Source organism: Accipiter gentilis, chromosome 15 (assembly GCF_929443795.1).
Source record: "Accipiter gentilis chromosome 15, bAccGen1.1, whole genome shotgun sequence".
Taxonomy (NCBI): Eukaryota; Metazoa; Chordata; class Aves; order Accipitriformes; family Accipitridae; genus Astur; species Astur gentilis.
The window spans coordinates 11,072,409-11,100,000 of NC_064894.1; the positions used below are offsets into that span (position 1 = coordinate 11,072,409).

The window sequence follows — 27,592 nt, forward strand, 5'->3', positions numbered from 1 at the left end:
TACCTAATTTCAAATTATGATATACAGAAGATGGTTCCCTTATATTCGTCACTTTATCAAACAGCTCAATGGCACATGCTCTAGTTCTCTGTATTTGAAAGGTAAAAACCTTGAGTTTTCCAGCTTGACCGTTCACAATACGTGGTGCCACAGCTCCCTCTGCTGTTTGCATAAGCAGTTAGGTTTTATACTTAAGTGTATTCATCACACAAAGATAGATGCGAGACATGCAGGTACCACCCACAATTAAAAACCAATCAGGCAAAGAAGTCTGCCCAGAAAGTTTTAGATCCCAGAGAGACAGAAAACAAACAGTGTGGAGTAAAAGAAAAAAAAAGTATAAATTTCTTTTAGCATAAAACTGAACATTTCCATCCAATGAAAAAGTCAAATGCAGAACTGAGGCAAAATGTTGTTCTAACACATTAATGCCAGCATGATGAATTAAAACTATTTTTAGTATCTTCTTACAAAGTACTCTGAAGCACTAATTAATATATAAAGGTACAAGGAAAAAAAACAGAAAAAATAATTAGCCATAGTCTTTCCTTTATACACTATTTTAAAGTTATTTACATAGTACTACCCTATTCAACTTAGCATAACCACTCGCAGCCTTTAAACTCAGCAAATCACCAGACGTTCTGCAAGGTGGCCACAACATATATTCAAAATACCTTTTCTATATTAATTAAAAGTATAATTTTTGGGTTTAAAAACTATAAAGTGATTTATTTTTTTAAAAAGCAGTATGGAAGATCAGTATGCCTCTAATCTGGAAATAAATTTCTGGGGATTGTTGAGTTTTCACGTAGGTTTTAATGAAGCCAAATGTATTTCTAAGTAAGAGTTATTAGAAAATTAACATATAAAAATGAATAATCTAGAAGTGGTTTTAGGATGAAATACAAATTTCAGAACCACCTCTATCATACCTAAATTATTAAAAACTGTTCTACTCTGCTAAGTGACAATAAAACGATGAAACCGTAGCACTTAAAACTATGTTTTAACTAAAGGAATAGAAATGTTTATTTTCAGGTAACTATTTCTTAAACAGTTTGACAAATATTTATGATATTCAAAAATAGTAACTTTTAGGTAAAGCTCGTACCTGTACCATGGATAAATAAAGTTTTCCAGCACCAACTCAAGCACCTGTGCAGAACAAGAACAGCTGCATTACTAAATAAAGTTTACCATAAATCCCTGTTAGAAGAGTTAAACACACAAACACCTTCCAAAACTCATAGAACATAATTCATACATCATAGAACTTCAACATACAAATGTGTACCTTGCAATCCTATTGACAGATCAATCATTTTGCATAATACTCGGTACTTTGCGGAAATACCAACAAAGTGATGGTTTCATCAGATATCAATGTGAAACAGCTGCCACCAGTACTGTCGACAACATAAGCACAGCGCTGTGGCCACGGTTAGGCAAATGCTATGAAAAATGTAATCTTACCTCAAACAGCCCTGCCCTCATTTTTCAGATCAGTCCCCGTTCTTTTCCGATGTAGTGCAGAGTATCACACAAGCACAGTTACCCATCCTACACTTCACACATCTCTATCCTTTTTCATCCAAACCTCTACCTTTTCCAGCTCTCCCCCACCCTCAAAGTAGGACAGTCAATTCTGTATGCTCGCCACTTACAAAGAAAGGAAAAGAAGAATCCTAAAAAGCAATTCCTAGGAAAGCCATTCTGCTTTCTCCACATCCTGCACCACAGCTTTCAACAAAGCCCACCCTGTGGTCCAGCCACCTCCTGAAGTCACAACCAGAGCGCTTCCCAAAGTCCTTGTCCTACTTGTATCCTCATGGCCTTCTCCCTCCTGTTCCATAGCCCCTGTACATCCCACCTGCATATATCTCTGTTGGAGAATCTTTTCCACCCTTTCCATCAAACCTGTTCCTCACAGGTCAAGTCTGTGGTTGTCTTTTCCATACCAGAAAACCTAGGTTAATCAGGACGAACCAGTGCTGTTGCAGCCATGCCATAGGCACGCCCCGGTTCAGCTTGGCTTTCAATGTCACAGAAGGAATTGAGGCAGAGGAGGTGACAGACCCTGTGCAATCAGCGGGCTGCCACCACCATATACACAAGGCGTACTGCTAGCCGGACTGCAGCTTTGACATCTCTCCTTACACCTACACAGAAGTTTCAAGTTAATGCTACAGTCCTTGCACCATGATTAGCAAAAAGAAGACTTCCGAAGGGACAGGGAAACACCAGGCTGTGACAAGAAAAAAAAAAAAAAAAAATCATGAGGAAGGAGAAGGAAGGATGAAATTTTCTTGAGATTTATCCTCCTTCACTATAACCCCAAGACATACTCCGTACTGCCTTCTCCTGTTGCAACCTATCCCTTAATTTGAATCATTGCTTTAAAGATCAGTTTGTTCCCAGCAGCATCAATGCTGATTAGGGTAGGAAGACAGAATACATGTGTTGCTACGTGAGGCTGCTGTGCCATACTCTATAGAAGGAAAGGTTTTGCAAAAGAAGCCACGGTGTTCAAAGAAAAATGTAAAGTCTGAAAGCAAAGCTGAATGTAACAGCTGATATGCAAGTGTCACTTATGAGAATAAGTACTACTCTTCTTACAAGATTTGCTGCTGCACTCATTCATGCTGCATACACTGCAAGAATTCAAGACTTCCTGAATCTATACTATCTTTAGGGCACTACATGCCTCTGCTCCACTCATGATTATAAAAGCACACTGAGTAAAATGCACATGATGGCTTTTTTAACTCCTCTCAATTCTTCAGACTTGAGCAGCTGATGAATACTCTTTTCTGTTTTCACTACTAAGAGTATCACCTACTCAAATTTGATAAGATACTCTCTCTTTTGTAGTTGCTCCATTTCAGTGATTTTTGCCCCTTTGTTTTTAAGCATGAAGGAGAAATTTTGTTCCTTCACCATCTCTCTGAAGGGATGTTTTCCAGTATGGGGTAACTTTAGATGTCTGCGTTACGGACCATACAAAGTCATCAGTGTCTTTGCTCCTACCCCTATGTGCTACAGCAGTAATAGATCCTGAAGTTGTAATATGATCATGTGTTGATGAGGGATGGGTAAGCTAAATTTTGTGTCCCACCCCTCCCCAGATCTCGTACTTCCATTAAAAGTGGGTGGAAGGTTGGGACAACAGATGCTTTACTTCCCAGTCCAGAAGAGATCAAAAAATCCCACAGAAGCTTCTTTGGAAGTTTATCTTCAGACAACAGGAGGAAGATCACATCCAGTTCCAGTCTGCAAACACAGACCATTGGCCTTAAGAGCAATACATCAGACTACTCAAAACAATTTCCCTGATGCCTAGCACTGCCAGTATATAAACCACCAAGTTACTCCATAGAAATCTCAGTCTCACAGGTACTGCAGCATTATTTTTGTTCATGAAGAGTTTCTAACAAAATAAACCTCTTTCAGGGCTCAAACTGCAGACTCTTTCATAAAAGTGCTTCTCAAAACCAGAGGCTAGCAGAAAAACCCACAGTGTGCATATATCTATTAAAGGATCCCTTTTCTTTCTTCCTTTACTTTTGCTACGTGCATCCCAAGCAAGAGCACAAGACAGCAGATCATCTTCTGCTTGGAAAGGAAAGTGCGCTTGGACAGCCTTCAAGCACAACGCAGCGTACTCAAAGGGAGTACAATGCACTTCTCTTGAAAGAGCTTTCTTTATCCATGACTACTACTTTGAACTCAGTGCCTGCATCACTGCAATTTCAGTTCATCAGATCATAGAATCATAGAATGGTTTGGGTTGGAAGGCACCTTAAAGATCATCCAGTTCGAACCCCCTGCCACAGGCAGGGACACCTTCCACTAGACCAGGTTGCTCCAAGCCCCATCCAACCTGGCCTTGGACACTGCCGGGGATGGGACATCCACAGCCTCTCTGCGCAACCTGTTCCAGTGCCTCACCATCCTCACAGTAAAGAATTTCTTCCTAATATCTAATCTAAATCTACCATCTTTCAGTTTAAAACTAATACCCCTCATCCTGTCAATACACTGCCTGATAAAAAGTCCCTCCTCATTTTTCCTGTAGGCCCCCTTTAGGTACTAGAAGGCTACGATAAGGTCTCCCTGGAGCCTTCTCTTCTCCAGGCTGAACAACCCCAACTCTCAGCCTGTCCTCAGAGAGGACATGCTCTAACCCTCTGATCATCTTTGTGGCCTCCTCTGGACTTGCTCCAACAGGTCCATGTACTTCTTATGCTGGGGGCCCCAGAGCTGAACGCGTACTCCAGGTGGGGTCTCATGAGAGTGGAGTAGAGGGGGAGAATCCCCTCCCTCGACCTGCTGGTCATGCTTCTCTTGATGCAGCCCAGGATATGGCTGGCATTCTGAGCTGCAAACACATATTGCAGTGTCAAGTTGAGCTTCTCATCAACCAACACCCCCAAGTCCTTCTTGGCAGGGCTCCTCTCAATCCACCCATCACCCAGCCTGTCTTTGTGCTTGGGATTGCCCAGACCCAGGTGCTGGACCTTGCACTTGGCCTTGTTGAACTTCATGAGGTTTGCACAGGCCCACCTCTCAAGCCTGCCAAGGACCCTCTGGATGGCATCCCTTCCCTCCAGCGTGTTGACCGCACCATACAGCTTGGTATCATCAGCAAACTTGCTGAGGGTGCACTCTGTCCCACTGTCCGTGTCACCGACAGATGTTAAACAGCGCTGGTCCCAATACTGACCCCTGAGGAACACCACTCATCACTGCTCTCCACTTGGACATCAAGCTGTTGACTGGAACTCTTTTGAGTGTGATCATCCAGCCAATTCCTTGTCCACCAAGTGGTTCATCCATCAAATCCACGTCTCTTCAATTTAGAGACAAGGATGTCATGCAGGACAGTGTCAAATGCTTTGCACAAGTCCAAGTAGATGACGTCAGCTGCTCTTTCCCTTATCCGCTAATGCTGTAACCCCATCGTAGAAAGCCAAGAAATTTGTCAGGCACGATTTGCTCTTAGTGAAGTCACATTGGCTGTCACCAATCACCTCCTTATTTTCCATGTGCCTTAGTATAGTTTCTAGGAAGATCTGTTCCATGATCTCGCTGGGCACAGAGGCAAGACTGAGTGGCCTGTAGTTCCCCGGGTCTTCTTACAGTACCAAGGTGCTGTACTGAAGCTAAAAGAGAGCTACAGTGTGAAATCATCCATACTGCAAAATATAAGCACTCCAGGAATAATAGGTGACTGACTGCCAGTTACTGGAGTTCAAAGCATACAGTCCATACAGTTTTCCTGTGAACCCTGTGAGCCTTCCAGGCTGTATCAGTGTGATTCTGTAAGTCAGAAAAAAACCTGTCACATCATCCACTGCACTTTCATAAAGCACTAGGAAAGCAGGACATGTGTACCCACTTCCATTCCAGCAACATCAACGATATTATTCAAGCTCAATTGCTCACACTACGCACACACGCCGATAAAACAGATAGGACATCTCAAAGAATGACAGCTAACAACAAGCAATTTCCTTGTCTGTAAAGTATTATTCTCCAGTTTTAAATACAAATTATGACTCATTTCATTTAAAGCCTATCTATTTTTCAAGCATTTTGCAAAATGACTGGTTTGACTATGTGTGAGCAGTTTTGAACTGGAAACAGATTACAAGTGTAAAACCAAATGCAGCAGGTAGCAATACAAGCAGCAGCTGAAGAAAAATCAACAATTATTTTCTAGCATGCACTGCAACACTGCAAGCTAGTCAGACCTTGCTGCTGAGACAAGCTTTCTGCAGACTACCATAGAACAGACCCCAGTTGTCAGGAGGAGGAACTGTAGAGCTGAGTGATTAATTGATTAACGATTCAGTAGCAGGTCAGAACTACCAGGCCAAATTAGATTGGAAAGGAGCAAGGATTTGATAAGTAAGCCACAAAGACAATTTTAAAAGCCTTAAAAGATGATACAAGTAGATAGCTGAGACCCCTTCCTGGGGTTAGAACAAGCGATTCCCATTAAGAACACATGCAGGCCACTGGGCTGCTACAAGAGTTCAGGACTGGCAAAGAGCACGTTCAGATAACTGATTTCTTGTCATGCATTTGTCCATTTCTTACTTTTAGAAAAGAAAAGAAAAAAAAAAAAAGGAGAGAGAAAATTCTGGTCCCATAATCAAGTCAAGAACCTGAGAACTTAAGAATTAAAGAAAAACTTGTGAGATCAATAGACAGCACCTTGATCCACTAAGGCATTTCTTTCATGATGCTGATCAAGAGTAGCTGAGCAGCTTTCCGCAGATTTGGCTTACAACTATCCCTCACAGCAAAAATGAGATTGTAGGGAAAGAGCTGAGTTCATTAACTGAATCACAGAATTAAATTCTCCTTTATACAATCTGTAGCACCTGAAATTACATACAACATAAAACTGACCAACAGATCCCACATCCTAATTCAAAAAGAAAGAAAACATTGGGGAAACCAACATAGAGCACAATGGATTAGAAACTGGAAACAAAATTATACTTAGGTCACTGCGCTATTTTTGTGCAGGATACAGCACAAACTATCAAATATTGATAAATGCATGGTTGAGATAGTTTAGAGTTCAACTATAATAATAAACATAAATGAAGGGGGGAGGAAAGTCCAAGCACAGGTTTTTCCTGTTGTTCTAAACCATGTACAGCAGCTAGATAACTAAAACAAGAGTGCAAAGGATTAAGAATCTGCAAAGTGAGACAAACTGTCATCACATTCCAAGCGAGAAAAAACCATACATGTGAGAAAAAAATGGATTTCTTCTGATTTAAATATGCATTAAATTATTCTGTAAGCACTTGAAAACACAATCTTAAAGAATATACAACTAGATCCAATTAGAAACATTCGGAAATGAGAACATCTCCAAAATTCTTGAACCTGCAAAGGAAGAACTAGAAAAAAATAATCCAGAATCATACAACCCCAGAATTGTTCCAAGTATTTGAAGAATCTGCTTTTCAGAAGCAGGCTGCACTCTGCACTCCTTTACAATCTCATTAATCTTAATTCAGTTCTCAGTGTAGCAGCCTCCCTCTAATGTATGACTAACCCACAAAAGAAAATAAGAGTAGCCTCTCCTTCCAACCCGAAGCAGGCTATCCAATTCCAGGCACACATTACATGCTGCATCCCCAGTGCAGATGGTCAAGAGGAATATGGCATGGGCAGAACCCCTGCTACCCTTTTAACCAGTACAGAAAAGTTGCAATAGGGAACAATGCAATGAGATTTCTCATCCCAAATAGTATCCTACACAAGTGAAAATGGTGGCTGAAACAGGCTGCTTGTTTGGGGCCACTAAAGCCAACTACCCTGGCTCACTGCCCCAGGAGGCACAGAACTCGGGTCTGGTACTTCCCTCTAGTTAAACACCCAAAGAAAAAAGAATGAGAAACACGGCATAGATATACAAAAGCCATGTCTACACTGCTAAATAAAGCAGGGCCAGGGACATGCCACTGAAGCAAAAAGAAACAGCAAAGAATAGCCCACACCACTTTGGTTAAAGCAGAATTACAGCAACAGCAATCAAATACAAAATGCTAATGTGCAGCAACACATTTTAAAGATCTGTCTTACAAGATAACTATGGTATCTACTTGTATCTCTTATGAATAACATACTACAAAGAACATTTTTAGCACTAAATTCCCATTTAAGCTAAACAGGAAAATTTCAAGTTCTTCAGCGTTTACCATATCTTTTGGTAAACTGTCACAGCTATTTACTACCCAAACTCCTAAAAATATTACACGCACAGAAGCATTTATTTTACATTCTATCATTAAAACAAGAGGTTTAAAAAAATAAGCCTACTGAAATGATATTCGCAAATATTGTTATTTTAATACACTTGAGCCCCAACTTATTAAAAAATATAATAAAGTAATTTTAAAATAATAAATGCTTACTTCTTAAATTGCAGAGGAAGTCACTACATTAAACCAAAGGAAGTCAACATGTTGTTATCTGTGGTTTTTTTAAAAACATTCCTCAACTGTCCATCCCTCCCCTTCCGTTGAGGTTTTCATCCTTTTGCTGTAGGCCATGCCCAGGACACCATCACACACAGCTGAATTAAAGTGTTAGCTTATACCGTAAATGCACGCAGCTTTGACTTCATATACCATGTTGTTAATTGCGAGAGCTGACAGGCAGGAATTTTCTCACTTCTGACATGCCAATTGTTCATCCTCCTACCATAGAACTCCAAAGTTGGAATTCTAAATAAACAGAGATTAAGCTACATACGTGCCTGCGTATTTTCCTAGCTTTAAAAAAAGGACAAAATATTATCTGTTTAGCTGCCAATATATTTCATCAATTACCAACCGAGGTAAAAAAAAACAAACCCAAAGAAAAATTGTTCTTTGGACAATTGTTCTCTTTTTAAAGAGAAAAGAACAAAACAAAATTCCTGATTTACAGTCCTATTAAAAAACAGGCATTTATGCTAGTCGTCTTTGAGTAAATCCACTAATCTTTTTTAGACAAATTTTGCTACAGGTTTGTCTGATGATTTTAAATAGCTACCATCACATTACCATCTTCATTACAGAAATTTTGTAGCTGGGGCAAATAATCTCTTAACCTCCACTTCAATGAACTAAGCAGACTGAAATCTTTAACTTTTCAAGAATTGGACATCTTCAATTGTAACTGTTCTTTCTTATATACTTCCCAATTTACATAGATGTTTCTTCTATGTTCTAGACACACTACTACAGGAACAGTCACATCTGTGTTAACAACTAGGCCATCTCACCTCTCTGCTCCCAGCATATATGCTTTTGATTTGACTTTTACAGGAACAAGTCAGCATATGTAGGAAGTACATCTGAACTATCCACTGAACCAGAAGCAATAGGTCTAAGAAATATGTAATAAAAACTCACTGAATTTCAAAGTACTAAAGAAATGAAGCAGCAATTACCTCTGAGAGTGATGCATCAACCTTGGAAGGCACTTTCAGATCCAGCCATGGCTGATAGTTCTCCAGAAGCAAAGTAGGTCTGTAGGAGAGCATGGAAAAGTCGATGTGACAATATTTAATTGAATACTTCCTACTGCTATGTGCAAAATGTCAGAAATACTAAGCTTACTGGTGCCATGTATTTAATTTACCTGTGTCTCTTGCATTTGACCTTGCCACACACAGCACAACTGTGACCATGGGGAAATAGCTCCGGCAATTCTAACTGCTAAGAGAAGATTTTTGGACAAGTTTACATTTTTCAAAATGATGACCCTCTTAATATATATATATAATATAACATATATATATAATATATATAAAATAATACATTCACACTTTTCCTCTTAGAATATGCAACTGCAGAGAACTGAACAGCATAGAGACAAAGTTGTTCTCCCAGCAGGAAAACAAGATAATAAGGCATGGTGTGAGAAACAATCGAACAGAACAGAAAAATCTCTTCCACTAAAACATCTCCAGTCAGCTCTGCATACATCAGCTAGTCTACTAACAGGCCAGCTGGTTTCTCCACAAAACTTGCTTTACTCATAGCCTTGGACTGTTGCAACTATAACGTTTTCCGTCCAACGAAATTCTACGTTAAACTGTTTTAAGTTAGAAAACGGCAATTTCATTTGGGAATGTGTTTTTTCTTTGAAATGCATCACCACTTAAAGAAGTTTGACTGCAATCATCAGCAAAGAAGACTTAGCGCTGCCTTGCCGAAGGAAAAGCATCTTTAGAAAAGAAAAAGCCTCGATAAAAGAGAACACAACTACATAATATCTCGACTGCTTGCTACTCAAATGCCAAAAGCGAAAAATGAGTGAAGCAGAAAATTACACCTGTGAACACTCCCAACAACGGGTTTTACAGCCACACGTGGATTTGACAGGACTACGCAGAAACGTATGAAGAATCCAAAGTCTTAATCATTGTACATTTGCTACAAAACGTCTATCAGTTGGCAGACGTGAGCCGCACGGAGGTGTAGCGTTGTTGAGAGCAGCTAGAATTACACAAGAATCGCCACCCGGCATAAATTCTTACCAAATCTAAAGAAAGCGCAAGAACGTTAACAGACGCGTTTACCTTGGGCTTGTATTTTATCGTAAAAAGAATATTAGGCAAGAGGGAATCCGGCCCCAGCGAGCAGTAGAAGGTGACGACGCCGGCCACGAACGACCAGAAGATCATTAAAACGTGCAGATACCTTTAGATAAATAGAGAGGAGGGGAAGATTACTGCGTGGCAAGGTACCAGCGCTCACACCGGGCCGGGCCCCGGCCCCGGCCCCGGCCCCAGCCCTCCGGACCGGGCCCGCTTACCGGTTGAGGAGGAGGGTGGCGGCTCCCAGCCCCAGGAGGAGGCAGCAGAAGAGCGGGTACTGCCGGCAGGTCTCCCGCAGCACCTCGGCCCCCCGCGCCCGCTGCCGCAGCCGCTGCCCGGCCGCCCGCAGCCAGCCCATGGCCGGCATAGCCAGCCGCGGGCCGGGGAAGCCGGGCCGGGCCGGGCCGCGCCGCTTCCGCTCCCGCCGGGGCACGTGACCGGCGCCCCCGTGACCGGCGTCGTCAGGCGGGCCGGGCGCCATGTTGTGGAAGGGGGGCAGCCCGACGTGGCGGCGGCGGTGGGAGGTGGGTGAGGCGGCCCCCAAAGAGCGCGGTGAGGCTGCCGGGCCGGGCGCTCCCGCCCATCCTTACTCCCCACACGCCCTCCACCCGGCGCCGCAGCTCGGGGGAAGGGCGGGCGTCGCGCTCCGGCCGTGCGCGGCTGGCGCTGAGGCGGTGGGGGCGGGCGGGCCGCCCTGGGCCGCGGCGAGCCTCGGCCTCGCTGGAGCCGCAGCGCCCCGAGACTTGCGGGAGCCTCGGCCTTTGCCCGCCTGCCGGGGCGGTGGCGGGGAGGGAAGGGGACGGGAGGGGAGAGGAACGGGGGGGGGGGGGGGGGGGCAGAGGCGGCGGCAGGGCCGGCCGCGGCTTGCGATTCTCCGACGGGAGAGGGGGAGCGAAGGAGGACCGGGGCGGGAGGGGGGGCCAAGCCGAGTCGGATGCGGGGGAAGCTCCCGGAGAGATCCTCCCGGCGGCAGCCCTCCGCTGACGGGCTCGGGTGGCATTTCCAGCTCTGCTGCGTAACATAGCGTGCTAAGCCCTGTAAATAGAAGATCTCTGATGACAGAAAGCTTACCTAATTATAAATACTTAGGTTCTGGACAACTGGGGCTTCCGAGCAGCCATAAACTGCTACACCTGATTAAATGCTCTATACTTAGGTGATGACTGAACGAAATCATTTAGTGACTGGGACACCAAAACCATGTAAACACCTCTCAAAACTTCCTAGTTGCTTGTAAAGAAAAGGAACAGGGTAGGAAGCGTAACAGACCCCTCATTAACATCAGTAAGTGTACAAGGTTAAGACATTGCCCATACACTAATTCCAGAATGTAGGGGTTTTGCTAGTGAGAACAGTTTAAAAGCCAACTTCACAGGAGTAACTGCCTTTAGCTACTGCACAAGTCACAAGCTTTCAACTTGCTTGAATACTTTCAGCAACTGTGTACTCAGTCTTAGGAAGCCCAAAGTTATGTGACACTACTGGTTATGGGAAGATTAGTTCAATGGACAAAATAAAAGCACTTAAACAACTTGCAGGAAATCTTACTGACAGAGGGGCTTCAGAGTTGCAAATATGAAAGAGACCTGCTCAGGGAGAAGCATCTGCTTTTATTTTTTAGTTGATTTGAGAAGCTGCTGTTGCCTTTTATGTTCACTTGCAATAGCCCCACACAGGCGTATTTGGGCAAAGGGTACGTGAGTGCGTATGAAATACTTCTGTTCGCAAGAGTTATGCTTACAAATCTTCAGTGAAAACCCTGCAACAATACTGTTAAGGGAAAGTCAGTATTTGGAAAGTGAGACAATATCTAGAAATCAAAAGCTGAAAATAGCTTTCAGAATCTTTGCTCAGATGTTTTGTCATTTTATGCAACACTTCCCTTGACCTCTAGAGCAGGTGAAATGCTGCAGTTTGACTTCAGTATGTTGACCTTTCTCAGAGAGCTTGGCAAAAGCCCAGGGTCAGCTTGAATTTCTTTAAGAGCGCCTGCACAGCGTTATTTCACATCGGTCCACGTGCTTTCTATTAGAAAAGAAACCAAACAAATAGGGTGCATACACACAGCAAAGCTCCATGCAGTCTATCCAGAGAATATTTTCCTCAGAAGATGCATTTTTTTTGCTACCTGCTTACTTTATCCTCAGCTTTACTGCTTGTGATTTTTAGTCATTTATTTTGCAATATTTTTAATAAGGAATAACTTTTAAAAATCTGTAATTCTTAAAATATTTCATAAAGATGTCACAGCATCACCTGTCTCTAACACAGGAAGCAACTTGCACAGCAAACCAGCAGGAACAGAAGTCAAACTTCTGCTTCCATTTGTGTTCTCTACTCTGGGTAAAGTTTCTTTCATTTGTAGCTTCATTGTTCAGGTTTATGTTTATTTAGTGTAAAATTGCCACATGCACATTTGGCACTAATTGTACCTTATCATCTGAGCAGCTGTGTGATTTCCTTCAATTCACAGAAGTGTCTGCTGGGCAGACACTACAACAACCTGCTTCATCCCATCCCTGCTCTGTAACCCTCGGCCCTATGACTACTCAGATTGTTCTGCTTACACTGAAAGACATAGCTGAGGCTTGTTTTCCAACAAAATAAAGTATGGAAGAACAAGAGCGAAATATTGACACCACCAAGCTTTTCAAAATTCTCTTGGTTTTATGTGAGAAATAAGAACTTTATCCATTCCCCAGCAACACAGCAAGTCTCTCTCTTCACCTAACTGGAGAACTGAAAGGGAAAACATGCACCTGGAGGTGGGCTCTGAAGCAATGTGGCCAGGACTGGGTTATTCTAGAAAGCTATATTTTAACACTAAGAATGTAAAAGGATCTTTCACTTATCATACAAGTCGTCTTATGGAGTGAGTTCTCCATATTATTTTTTTAAGTAGCAACAGAACATTGCATATTCTAGCATTGAAAAAAATACATTGGTGTAGATTTTCAACATAAATTAAAATACAAAGCTAAATTTGTTGGCTGACTAATCTCAGTTATAAGGCTGAGACTGTTTACGTAAGTGCTTTTTTTTCTTTAGCTTAAAAAACCCTTGTTTTAATAAACCAGGCAGTGCACCATAATACACAGATTCTCACCAGCTGATTGCATTTAATTTACACTGCAAGTCTGCTTTTGCTCTTTTCAAGGCATTATAATTTATCTTTTTCAAAGATACAGTTGTCCAGGCTAATTTACATAATGTAATGCTTCATATTTACCCAATGAGGAATTAATTTTCCTTTATAAATTATTCCCCACAAGTCCCTGATCATTTTTGTGCGCCCTTTCCAGAAGTTTAAACAGAAGGCTTCATATTAACCTTTAGCTTCAACCATTTGCAGAAAACTTTAGAGAACACTGATTTTAAATATTTAGCAAATAGCTAAGCTTAAATAAAAAAGGGAAACTGAAGTTGGTGACTCAGATCCCAAGAAAATTAAGCATTAGCAGGCACTTCAGACTTGACTTTTAAGTTCAGAACATAAAGGGCATCCATCAACAGTTACTGGTTTCAGTCTGTGAGATATTTCAGTTGTATGCAAAAAAAACCAAGGTGAAAATTGACATTTAGTAGGGTTTCTGGGCTTTTCTGTATTAACGGAACACTGAAACTTCAGAGGAGAGTAGAGACCGACTGATAACACATTTCTGATTTGGTTTGGGTAGGAGGATAATAAGTAGCATTTAGGTAAACAAAATTAGCTTTACTGGTACAAACAGTCACATTCATTTGTTAATGAGTTAATAAACTGCTAACACATTTATGGCATTCCGGACAAAATCCCACACAAGTTGTCTTCTAGAAGAATGGGGGAGCTCAGCTGCTCCAGAACAGCAAGAAGCAAAATGGCAGGCAGAAAGGAGAATTTTAAAAAAGATAGGCAACATGCTTCTCAAAAGATCACTGGTCTCCACAGTTGCAGGGGGATGAATTTCCAACTGATATTACACAGCTTTAAAAATTTTGTTTCTTTAGAAACAGATTCAGCAGGCAATTGAATTTGAAGGGGAAGGGCTAAGGGGTTTCAATTGTAACAGGCCACCCAAAAATTCATTACCTTTTTTTTTTTTTTAATAGACTGTAAAATACAATTCAATTAGAAGACCTGAAAATACCTACCAGGTTGTGTTTACGACTGAAGTCATGAAGTCAGTGACTGGCATGGGGCAATATAAATTCTTACAGGGGAAGAAAGGCAGGGAGACTGTTCTGCTAAGGAAATTCAAATAAAAGAACTCACTTCAAGTGAGACAGTATGTCCAACAGGAATGATGCTGGGCAAACCAGAGGTGCTGAGGAGCACTGAACATGTTAGAATTTCACCAGGACAAGCAAGGTCCATTTGGGAAAATATACCACTGGGAAGAAAGGGGGGTTGGGGCGCAATGTGCTAGAGGCAGTTTTGCCTCCAGGAACTTGTAACTCTCAAGGAGAAAGTAAAAAGGGTCAGAGCAACACCATATACAGAGCATTTTTTTCAAATTGTTTACATGAAAAGGATTTTTCTGAATACATTCTGCCACAGACTAGATACTGGAGAGAATTTATATTATGTATTAGAGATGAAAATTTGTCCTGTCATAAACTACAGTTTATGGGACATTAAAGGAGTATATAGAGCAGAAAGTTGCAAGGTGGGTGTAGAAGATGACTACAGACAATAAGAAATAGAGACCTGCAAAATTAAAACCAACCAACCAAAAAAAAAAACCCCAGCAAAAAACCACCATTACAGAATATGCATAAAGAGAGGCACTAGACCTATACAGAAGACATTGGAAAAATGCTTAAAGAAATTAGTATTAGGTTTGTGGCAACATTTGACAAAGGTATAGTCTATGTAAATTTTGTATTAGCTCACCTGAGCAAAAGATAAGCTCTCTGGATATGCACCTTAATCAAGTATTAAGTGAGGTAGCTGAATTGGTCTGTATGTGCAGGGGAAAAGATCTGGAAAACACAACTCCTTCCAAAAACCTAGGCTGATCAGGGAGGAATCAGAGAGGGGAGGTAGCTGGATGTGAAGAATTTGTAACAAAAAGTCTGTGAAAGAGATAAGGAGCTGCACCAATGCAAATAGTTAAAACAATGCCATAGCACATACTTAAGAGCTCAGTCTAAGTGAAAAGTAAGCTGTTTACTTACTATGAGGATAAAGAAAACCCTGCCCTGGATACACATTTCATGAAAATAGCTGTCAGGTCCTGAAGCAAATTTCCACTGCCCAACTCTGAAGTCAATGGGGGAAATTTTCAAGTAGGGAGTTTGAGGAGGAACTTGAGCCATGTTCCCTTCTTTCAGCTGAATTAAAAAGTGTCAAGAAAATCCTTGTAAGATGACATGTGTTTCTGCTAAATTATTGCAGTGTTGCAGCACCTATGCCTCATAACTATGATGAGACCTTGAGAATTTAAAGCTAGAGTAAGTTTTTCATCATAGATACTTGATGGATTCGTAGAACAGCTGTACTGGATCAGCAAAGGTTCAACTAGGTGAGCATCCTGTTTGTGATGATGGCCATCAGGGGATACATACCTAGGAAAAAGTTGTAAAAGCAAGAATATAGTAATACTTCCCCAGAACATTCTTTTATGCTGATTTGCAATCTTGGGGATATCTTGAGAAATAATTCTTTTCCCAAGTTTCAAGTTGCTTTCTGAATAGCCATGAACTTCAACATCCACAAAAATCTGCAGCAAGGAGTTCCACCACTTATTTACACTTGTGTCAGTCAAGATACCCAAACATTTGTGTGTTTCATTTAGTATTTTGTAAGACAGTGAAAAATCATTCCCTACTCAGCACATTTGCTGCTTATTTTATCAAAACACACTGGCCACCTGAACAAACCGTCTTTTCCAAAATGAAGATTCCTGCTCCAGTGGATTGTTCTTCACAAGAGAGCACTTTTGAACCCTTTATCATCTTTGTTGTTCTCCCTATCCTTTTCCAGTTTTATCATCTCCTCTGTTTTGGAGTAGCTGGAGTAGGGACAGGCTGCAACGGGGGGAAAAAAACTGTTCAACGAAATAGCATTTGAAATTATTTTTATTAGTAGAACTAGTGCCTTCTTAAATTATTCCTTAACTATTTTTTGCCCCACCTCACTGCATTTTAACATTTTAGCCTATGAAGATTTATGATCCGTTTTTCCTCATATGGGTACAGCTACAGTTTTTGATGCATTCATTTTTTTCACCTTAGAAGAAAAACAGTGAAATAAAAATCCCGACCTGAAGTCTTCACATACTCGGGAAGTTCTAATCAACACACAGAACTTTTCAAAACTGGGAAAAAGACCAATTGTAATTAAAGGCTGCTGCAGTGAGACAGCTTTCTACTGATACTAACATGTCTATTTGATGTGCTGATAATGACCATGTAAACCCAGACGTAGTGATGAGATCTGTGGGGGTTTTTTTTGGTGACTGGCAAGGTGGTATCCTGCAGCCCATTGATTTAGCTTCTGTGGATACAGCAGTAAATGCCTTGAGTGTTTTTTGTCAGGTCAGAATTCCACACAGATATTTTTAGTTAGAGCAACCAGTTTCTCTGACAACATGAAGTATGTAAAAGCAGTATAGTGTAAGAGTTAAACAACATTATCATCCTCAAAAAGTTATTTGTGCTTCAGTTAAGTCTTTCATCAAATGCTTTAAAGGAATTGTTACCGAACCAATCATATAACCAGGATATTGTTTTGTTTACCGTTTGTTGGCTGAGGGTGTATGGAATCAGTTTGACATTCTCATCCATTTAAACTATGTACTGCAAAAACTGAGGCATTTTCAGAACATTTAAAGAGAAAATAAAAAGCAATAGGACATAAATGTTATGTTTCCATAGCAAGACTATTGAACGCACGACAAAAGCAAAAAAATTCTGATTTACGCTAACAGGCAGAATGCACAAGTTGATACTATGAAAGAGCCTGCACAGAGGGCTGTTCCTCCTCATACGTAAGAATGAGTTTTGAGGCTTTTTGAAAACAACTTTTTGAAGCACATGGGCAGCTTGCCTGTATTACTTATTTTCTGGTGTAACTGGAACATATAGCTCCATAGTAAAGTTCCACTACAAGAGGAATATGATAGTTTTAATGAGAGAATTTAAGAAGTGGGGCTTAGTACCAAGCTCTGCAAGGCCAGGCTTCTTTACAGCTCATAGCTGATCAATGCTATCATTATCAGACAGCTGTGCAAGTTCCTGAAACCTTTTTCCCCAACTAAAGTGCTGGCAAATTTAATACAAAAGTGATCTATTACTATATACCACTTCACCCCTAGCACTTGCATTAATGGTGCTTCTGTAGAAGCAGACGACCCCTCCGTGGGCCTATCAGCAGACATACCTTGGCAGCACAGAAAGCCACAGTCTCTCTTCCGGAGCAGCGAAGAACGGTTACTTGTGATTCCTCCAGATGTTCTGCAAATGCAGTTCCTGGTTACGGTGCACACTTGCCACTTAACAGTGGTTTTCCCTAAAGTCCCCTTTGGGGAGGGTGAATGTATGCTTAGGCAGGTGAGAGGACTTTGAGCTGTTTGGAAAAGGCACAAATTGTGAAATCAAGAAACAACAACTATTTGGGAAGACTTAGTTTTCTGCAAAACTCCCATTACTTAAAGTTTTGCTTTGCTTTTAGTTTTCTGTTTCAAGTAACTAGTATCCTAGCTAGGAAAGGCACTGGAGCTAGTAAGGTCTGATATTGTATGGGGGACTATTATTAACACTCAGTATTATTCTAAAGCTTCCTACATCAATTTCTGATTTGTGACTGAATGACTTGCTACTGTATAAGCTACCTGGCTCATCTTTGTTGTTCTACGGAAGTATAAAAGACATGGTTTAAAATGCTAGGCATGAAGTTTTTCCTCTTTCACAGATACCTACATGGTTTTAAGTATATATTAATAAAGGGGCATTTTAATATGAAAATCAGCTTACTGTATTTCATATCAAACTGTAAGGAATAACGTTTTCTTCCCTTTAAGGAGCTCTGAGTCCTCCAGTCTCATCTCAAGTTTGGGGTATTCTCTGTAGGTCCAGTTTGTAGTATTTCCCACCCCCATCCCCTGGCATCACAAGTGAAGATTAAGGTCTTTGGGATTTCAGTTTAAGACAGCTCGTAACACATCACACAGAACTGGGAAGCCTCAGACAGACCTCAAGTTGGGGTCAGTACAGTTCAGATGCAAGAGGGAAGAATTTGGGTTTTTTTTTTCCTTGAGAAAGTAGATCTTGCTTCAGAAGATATCAAAATGGAGAAAGGATTCTCCAAGATCATCCAGGTTCCTAGAGGCTCATGTATGAGTCTCATAACCATTACTTATCTAGGACAAGTAGTAAGTTCTCCACTGATGACCATTCAGCTTGGATATGGTAAACTGTAGATCAAGTACTAACCTATCACCATACTGTGGTGCAGTGTCTACATCCAATGTGTTTCTGGGATATATTATGATCGGGAAACTTGGAATACCAGTCTCGATTCTGAAAAGCCTATGTATCTGGTGTTCTGGACCACAATGGTGGGGACCAATGCCCAGCTGCGCTCCCCTCTCCATCTTCCCCTTCAGTTGTTTCTTAGGTCTGGAGAAGTCAAGCTACCTATACAGTAAAGACTCTCTTCTTCCCTGAAGCCCAAGGGCAATAGTCAAAAGCCAGCAAAAGAAAGCAACAAAACTGAAATAATGGATTAACTGGAGGACCTGTTTTGGCAGTGAGGAGACATGGAGTTAGTGCATTTAGTCCAAGGTGTCTTAGTTCAAAGCTGCTCACCTGAGTTTCACCAAGAACTTAGAACATGCACCGATCTCCACTGGATGCTCACTTCACATTACTTCTACAGTCAGGAACATTCCCATCTCCCATTGAGTCTTCAGAGATGCTGCTCACCATGCTCACCTGCAGAGAAAATGACAACTTTTCCCCACTGAAAGGTGTCTATAAAAACAACGGTTCTGTAGCTCCTGAGTGCTGATGAACAAGATACAAAGCCTTACCTATACTCGATCCTCTTTTAACTCAGTAAGGAGATACCACCCTGACAAAATAAAATTTGGCAAGTATATTCTACCTTACCACATTCCTTCTTCAGCCTTCTCCTACCTTATGATCTGATACAGGCTTTTGCATTTGACAACCTTAGAATAAAATGCCTTTTTTCATTAAGGAAGTCTATTTTCTCATATTAAGACATGTAAACGGTAGCCTAGACTTGAGGAAACTGAACATCTTCAGACTAAATTCAGCAACCTTCATACTGGCTCTTAACTCTTTCTTATTTCTTGAGGTCCCAGATATCTATTTCCAAGCACATACATTTTAAGTACCTTCACTTCTGAGCACATGAAGACCACCTCCAGTGTAGAATACACCTATTTGGGCTACCTGCACCACCAGGTCTTTAGTGAAAAGTCCTGGCCTACTCCCAGGAAACGATCAGGCACTTTTCTCTCTCTCAGGATGCTGGGCTTGGATTGCATGCTTTTCCAGAAAGAAAATGCAACTCTGTATAAGCAGCTGGTGTACTCAGGCCCATCCTGAATTTGAAATCTGCAAAGGGGCTGACGAGCTGTTATTGACTCACCCCAGCTTTACAACTGGAACACCTGTTCTCATTTTGTCCCCTGCATTAAGAGACACTCAAATCAAGACTTCACATGCAGCTTCATGCTATGAACACTGCATTCCTATTAAAAACAGTTTTTCTCAGTTACCCTACTTTTGTCCACCCTTTTAAGGGATTAAGAGCAGTGAGTGGCAAACATGTTATACCAGTAAGAGATGGAAGAACTCCTCACCTATACTGAAAAAAGGTCCATCTTTGGAACATGTGTAGCAGATATTCAAGACTGGCTCTTACTCCCCTGGGGCTGAGACTATTAGTTCATCACTTCAAAACAGCATATTTACCAACAGCAGCTCTACAGTATCACTCACCTCTCAGAACAGGACATTTGAAATGGCAGCATTAGGTATAGTAATGGGGGGGGGGGGGGTGAGGGAGGGGTGGTGTCACCATTTTTATGTTTTGCTGCTTTCAAAACCTCCTCCCTTACAGGGATACTTCCAATTTTCTTCTGAAATTTCTACCAAGATAAAGTGGTCCAGATGATTATGACAGCCAGGACAGGATCTTCTTACCTTTTGACATGTAATCCAAGGACCCTGTGTCTGCTTTCGACCTGATGTTTGAATCTGGACAAGATCCATCACCTGACATTCCCTTCACATCGCGCTGTGGCTGCTAGATGGTGCCTGGCTTAGAGTGTACCTACCTTTCACAGGAAAAGGATAGACTGATTAATAGCAGGAAAGATCCTACAAAGCTAACACAGCTAAATGAAATTATTCTATGCTGTGGTTTGCCAGGTTGTTTCCCTGGCTATTTTGCCTTTAACCCTAGACTGCAAACTTGCCAGTAGTGTAGTTCAGGCACATTCAGTGGCGGTCTTGTGCCCACAGGTAGATGATTTCTTTTCCCAACTGTTCCATCACCTTACGTTTTCTCAGGGAGAAAACAAGCATATGCTTTGTTAAGAGCTTTCTCAAGTGGGGAGTGTTTGTGATTCTATCACTCCTAGGTCAACTTTTTAAATACAAGATAAATATACGCCTTTGTATTCCTCTGAGGAGGAGTTCCCCTGGTTGTCATCACTGCTTCAGAAAAAACCAAGGCATTTACAGAAGACCTTGTAAGTTTCCCTTTTCACAGGGAGGGACACTTGCTGCCCTTCAAGATATCCACGTCAAGACATGTCTGTTCTTTTTTAAACTGAATGTTAAACACAATTTTAGTTTATTTGTGAAACCCGAGGTCTCTCTACATCATTTTTAGCATGTGATCGAGAGGCCGAAGTTCCAAGATTATCACATTCATCTCACTTGCCCCAGATCTAAGAATTCAACACCTATCACCTATTTAACCTGAATGCTCTTAGAAAGTGTTGCATATTCAAGTCCTCTCCTAAACACCTTTCGCTGACAGGGGAGGGGGGTGGAGGGGTTGTTGCATTTGTTTTTTTCCAATATATGCATTTTTTGCTAGATACAGGGATTCCAAGATAGATTGAGTATCTGTTTAATAGCAGGGCCTTTCTTCACAGAGTCAAAAAATTACCATGATTCTAAAATACATGCCTTGATTACTGGGCTTTAACTACACCCAGCCATCTGATCTTAAAACCGAAATTGCCAAGATAATGTGTCCTTGTATCTTTAAGCTGCATGCAGAATTTGAACCTTACATGTTTTCATCTTCATGTATTAAAGTAGAAAAAGGTTGCTTCAGAAGGTCTTAGAAATTTAAGAGATGCTTGAAACACATTACGCATGACTGTTTCTTGTTCCTCCAGAGACTACAAAAATCTGAGTGGATCATCATCTACCTGCTGCTGTACTGGAGTTACTGTCCTAGTTGCTCTTTACTAACTCCACCGTAAAACTATACAAGCATTTCAGCATACTTCAGTACCAAACAGTCTGCTTTAGCATAGGCCATCATCGAAGGTACTTTGAGCTAACGTTGCTGAGACATGACCACTACCCGATTTACCTCAGTGCCATTTGTACCCATGTGGCGAGTACACCTTAACACACCTCAAAGCGCATTACAAACTCGGAGGCTTCACTTTTCAAAAGCTTAGTCGCCAATGATTTTTTACCATTAACCTGTATATTCCTCCTCACTCTTTACTCAATGAAAGCAGTACTCTTCAGAAATGTTACATTGAGGGCAATAACTCTGCAAGTTTAGATACTGCTATTAAGAAAACAAAACTCTCTACTTCCTATTAGAAATCCATACTGATTTCAACAGTTAACCTAAGAAAAGACCAACTACCTCAAAGAAACAACTATTAGGTCCGAGACTTACTGATCAGTTTATGCCATACAAATACTAAAATCATTTTCTTGGACAGAAACATGACCACCTGAATGGCTCAGAACATCAGCAAACCAAACTCTATATATTTCAGATTAGTATACCATTAAAAAAATGCAAAGTGCCATTTATTACACCATTCCCATTTCAAGATCAATTCTATGCAAAACCAAGTTGCAAACAACACACACAAGTTACTTTAAATCGAATGGATTTAAGACCTTCCAGATCCTTCTTAATTTTAACTGCAAGATTGATCTCACTGGTGTAAATACCATAATGGGATTTTTTAAAAATAATGTTCTGAGAGGTTGTGTTAGCATTATGAAAACACAGTGGACCAAGGCAGTAGAGATTACTCAACTACAAGAATCCAGCTTCCATTGTACTCACTGCTAAAGATTAAAGCCACCTAAAGCTTGTGGTACCTTCAGGACTTCCAGTGAGAAGAGTTACAACATTCCCCCCCACACACTTTATATTCAAGTCTAGTTTTCCATTAGCGTGAAACCTGCAGCATATTTCTTCATTCGCAAATTCTGACAGATTTTAACAGTGTACATGCTGCGGTTTTCTTCAAAGTAGCTTTTACGCATCCACTAATTCAAAAGCAAGCGTAAACTAACATACTTCTGTAAAAGTGTAGGTAGTATGAATAAAGGACAGTTTCACTAGACTAGTTTGTCTAGACTCATTTGTCAAGTTACATATTGGTCACTTCTTGGTGAAAGTACTACTCACATACGTATCAGTGATCGTCCCTGGAGGTTTGTCTTCTGCTAAAAATATCTATTTAAGCATATATGCAAAACTCAAAAATCCTGTTGAAAAGTGTGGATTGGAAACAGGTTAGCTTGTTAGAACAACTGTTTGCACTGGAAGATAAAAGGTTTCATTGCACTATCCAAAGGTAGCCTTTGACCACAATTTTAAACAGGAACAAGTCCTTTGATAGCCATTTCAGCTTTTCCAGCTGCAGGGACTAGGTATTTTTATCTGTCATCTTAAATGCTTTATTATTAAAGATTAAAATCACCGTCCAATTGTGATACATCTGCATCATGAAAAGATTTAATTATGATTTATTTTAAGCTAGCTCTCACCAGTGTCTTCCAATACAGAGCTTCATTCTTAAGAATACTGAAACCTTAAGAGAAGGCCTAATTTACTAATGAGTATCTCCAAAATTGCCTTTGTTGAAATTCTCAGAGAGGAAGCTTTTTAATCCCAAATTAGCTATGTTTAGTAATAGTTTTCAAATAACACTACTAGTGACAGAATTAGGTGCATTCTTCATCCCAATAAAGAGAAAAAAAAAATCTGAAAAATGTTACTTTAGCTGGCAGAACAACTGGAAATGCTACACTTGGAACCAGGAACTCAGGACCCGATATATTCAGTTCCTGGCTTTCAATGACTGTGTTCATGGAAATTCCCTTTAACTACTATGATTGCTAGCCCATCAGTTTAAAAATACATACTGAATTATCTATGAAACATTTTGGAGATTTTTACGTCTAAAGTATTTAACATGTAACAGTATCAGATTGCACTCAACAGATTTACACTCAACATTCACTTAGCACTGAAGTAGACACACTAGAATTGAAGAGTTAAACCCCACAACCTCCCTAATAACTGGATATAAAGAGTCAATTGAACAGTCTACCGAAGTTGGATTTTAGGTACTGCAAGTCATTTAAGTACTAGAATGTCTATTTTTACTTACCATTATCTTCCGTGCAGTCAAATGGCATAGGCTATTCTACTGGCTGTGTAGCAGAACTAAGAATGCATTTCATAACTTCCTTAGTGCAAAGAAAATAAGCAGTAAGATTCAATGTCTTTTCTACATGTTAGTGACCAAAACAAGTAAACTTTTATTGTCACACTAACTGTCCAAACAGAGATAGTAAACTGTCACCGTTAATCAGCCAAATGTATCGGACTAGAGGCAATCCAGATTTCTGACACTGCAAGTTTTACCTAAACAACTGTCAAAAAATAAGTGTTGGCTCTGGATTAAACACTATGTTTCATGAACATTCAGGAATGAAACAACTCTTGGAACCGAAGCATATCTTGTGATTCAAACTTTAAATATTCAAGCTGGCTTTAATTACCTATTACCTACATACTATGACTCTGTTTTCTAGACTGTCACAGGTGCTTTTTAAAAAAAAAAAAAAAAAAAAAAAAAAAAAAAGATTTTACCAGATCCCTGGAAGTCTGACCATCTAAAGCAGCTTTCATGAAGATAGCTTTAAATAATCAACATCACCCAATGTTTCCAGATGAGGTCAGCTATGCAACATCCACTTGAGAGCCGGCCATTTAAAAATATGTATGTTTGCGGGGAAAAAAAACCCTAGTAACCAGTTAACATTGGCAAGAAAAAGATATCATTACATGAGACAATCACCCCTCTCTCCAAATGCCAAGTAAACTAACAAGCTAGTCCTAGTGGCACTTCTCAACAAATCTGTCTATTGTAACAGTCAAGGCAAAGGAGCACCAGAGAAAAGTCACTTTCATTTTATAACACGAGTCAGTATAATTAAACACTTGCAAAGTGTTGACTAGATGACGATGTGAAAAATTGGTGACCCAGAAAAAGTTTAACATCAGAGCTTCTAGGAAGCTTTATGTTTGTTTGCACTAGGTGGCTGTAAAGTAACAATCATTTATTCCTCCTCCCCCCACTACCCATACTAAGGATCAAGGAATATTCAGCTCCACTCCCTCTCCTGTTACCACATATCATTTCTATCTGACAGAGCAAATGACAAAGTACAATCTGGTGTTTCCTCTGCCCAACTAATGCAACTAACTAGCCCCAGCCAAGAGATGTCATGTGCTGGTGCTGGAGTTAATTCAGCAAGACACTCGGCAAAGACAGACTTTTAAGTCTATCACAGCCAGTCATAAAGTTGGGATTCATAAGCTTCAGGCTATGAACACAAAATCAAGCTCCAACTTTACTGATGTCAATTCTCAGAATACTACGTTGTAAAGTTTATTGCCTTACTGCCTACTTCCAAAACCTATTCCATTGTAAACAATATTTTCCACTAAGTTTTCACTAATGCAAGTGAGGGAGTAAGTCTTAATTTTGTCAAATGTATCAACTCGAACACACTCTTTTCAGAAAATGCTACGCATGTGTTTATGTCCATGTTGCCTTTCAGTTCTACTTCTTTAAAGAAAAGAAAAGTCTCCCCTCACTGATGCATGGAAGCATCAAAATAACCGCTAGGCTGAACAGAAAAGTTAAACCTCTGAAGAATTATCAAAGGCACAAGGGGAAAAAAAAGAAAGAGTTGCAGCCATATAACATTTCTACCCTGAAATATTCAGTTCGGAATCCTACCTTCAGAGGAGGCTAAGTTTAAAATAAACTGTGTCATACCCCTCACCCCCAACAAGAACAGAATTAGTATTCCTTATTTATGATTTTAAGACAGTAGAGCGGTACAATGCAGAAATTCAGAAACTGGTCTTAATATCTATAACAACAGCCTTCCTCCAACACTAAAAACACAAACTTAAGTTCTGGGTCATAACAAATCTCTTTAAGAACTAAAAAAAAAAAAAAAAAAAAAAAGTACAGTTTTATGTCCTGTATGAAACCCTTCAAACAAAAATGAATATTAAAACAAGAGTATAATTTAAAAAGCTGTGTATTGGAGTGTTTATAAACCAGAAGTGTTAAGCAGCAGCAGTTTCCAATTTCTTATTAAATTCAACTAGACTTGAAATTTAGGAACACATTACAAACCAATGCGGAACTATGCTAGCTCATACTCAAACCTTTGCAGGTGTTTCAGTAAAGAAAGCCTCCCATGAGAATAAACAGAGGCAGCATAATACATTAAGTCAACACTTGCCTTCAACATGCCAAAAAGAATGTGTTACATGTCCATTTGTCACCAAAGCACCCAGTAAGAGATGCGTTATTGCTGTAGAACATTTCAAGTTTACCAACACCCAAGTGCAAACAAACTGATGTTGTATATATGCACTTGCCCATTCTCACCAGTATTTCCACTTAATAATGAATGGTTTTTCTTTACACAATCAAATTTAAAGCTTTGAAAATAACAGTTTTTTGATTTTAGTTTTTTTCCACAATATTAATCACCACATGCAATTTAGTTTTCTGATCATTTTGCTAAAAAACTGCACCAATATCAGAACAGTGCAAATCATATTTAATTTTAAAAGTTATAATGGCTTGAGTTCATAATTAGAGGGAACACTGTCAAGATCTTGATATTTTGCTCACCCACCATTGCTTGCATTCCATTAAAAACAAACACTTTCCTGTCAATTTTGATTTATTTTTTTAACAGTAGTCCCCCATGCTTTTATCAGAGCTGAAATTAAGGATATGATCCACAATTTCAACACACATAGTGCCTTAATAGCAATGTTTTTATGCAATTCCATCAACTATTATAATTCCATAAATATATTCCCCCCCCACCCCCGACACGTTTCCAGACTAAGAACTAGTCACTAGCACTTGTGATCCCACAAGTGTTTTAAGTTTTTCAGCAATGGAGAGATTTCAAGATTAAGAAATCTGAGGACTTCCCCTCTCCTACAGCCCCCAGTGTTTTCATTTTATAGTAAGTTCAAAGTTGGTTTCCACATCTTGACAGTGTTCCTTATAAAACCGTATGACAGTAAAAGTGCCAGTAGGCATGGCAACCTCTTTGAAGGGAGCATTTAAACTCCTTGGCACTGGGAATGCCAGCACCAAGGATTACATTGAAATTCAAAATTATACTTAAGGCTACAATTAGCAAACCCACTTTCCATAAGCCTAATATTCTATCACTAGATTTGAAAATTCAGAAGCTAACGCAACCGTATACTTTTATGCTCAAATCTGAGGAAAAAGTTACTTTTCTTTAGCAAGGGCAGTATATGAAACTGTGGTAGCAAATGTTTCTTACGCATTGACTACTCATTTCACCATCATTCACTTACTTTGTCTTAAAGTTCAAAACTGGCAAGGCACATTTACATATTCCAATGAATACTTGACAATTTTAAATTACACTTCATGTCCCAGCTATCCCAGTAATTGACATACAACATACTAAAATGGTTTATTAAGATAACAAAAAAAAATATCAATTAATGTGAAACATACAGGCTATTGGCAACCACTATTCTAAAAATTATGTAAATACAAGTAAACATACTGAAATGTGTGCGATTCTAAGTTTTTAACCAGAAGATCTCTGTACTAACACACATTTATATTAATGACACATAAAAAAAATAAAAACTTTATTACAAAAATAAGTTACACTCGCCTCCAGCTTACAGTATAAAACAATTTTATTTGCAGGAATGCAAAATGATTGTTTGCCATGAGCATTTTCAACATATGACATGTCTAATTTCGTTAAAATTTGCATTTACTGGGGGAACTGGTGTGTATAAAACCTTAATTAGGTATAAGCTTCAATTTTCCTTGTGGTGCCTATGGGTATGTAGTATAACTGCAGTATCCCTTTGGGCAGGGGGTTAAGGGAAGCTCTTTATGCCAAGTCCAAAGTAAG

At 40.1% G+C, this 27,592-nt stretch overlaps 2 protein-coding genes across 21 annotated transcripts in view; both read right to left on the bottom strand.

Moving 5' to 3' along the window:
- SNX14 (sorting nexin 14) overlaps positions 1-10,508 on the bottom strand; it is a 58,228-nt gene extending 47,720 nt beyond the window's left edge. For 3 of the 8 annotated variants that reach the window (XM_049818103.1, XM_049818101.1, XM_049818108.1), the window contains exons 1-5: positions 10,336-10,508; positions 10,100-10,220; positions 9,157-9,233; positions 8,966-9,044; positions 1,115-1,158 (exon numbers count right to left, since the gene is read on the bottom strand). In XM_049818103.1, coding sequence (XP_049674060.1) covers positions 1,115-1,158; positions 8,966-9,044; positions 9,157-9,233; positions 10,100-10,220; positions 10,336-10,484 — 470 coding nt within the window. In that variant the 5' untranslated portion in view covers positions 10,485-10,508. The other 5 variants (XM_049818104.1, XM_049818102.1, XM_049818107.1 and 2 more) reach the window with 4 other exon arrangements.
- Positions 10,509-11,032: 524 nt separating this feature from the next.
- Positions 11,033-27,592, bottom strand: part of SYNCRIP (synaptotagmin binding cytoplasmic RNA interacting protein) — a 41,759-nt gene continuing 25,199 nt past the window's right edge. For 4 of the 13 annotated variants that reach the window (XR_007508230.1, XR_007508228.1, XR_007508227.1 and 1 more), the window contains exons 13-15: positions 20,276-20,409; positions 17,481-19,033; positions 11,033-16,126 (exon numbers count right to left, since the gene is read on the bottom strand). The gene's annotated coding sequence lies outside the window, so the exon portion shown is untranslated. Of the gene's footprint in view, positions 16,127-17,480; positions 19,034-19,302; positions 20,410-27,114 lie in introns of those variants that run through there. The other 9 variants (XM_049818112.1, XM_049818111.1, XM_049818109.1 and 6 more) reach the window with 6 other exon arrangements.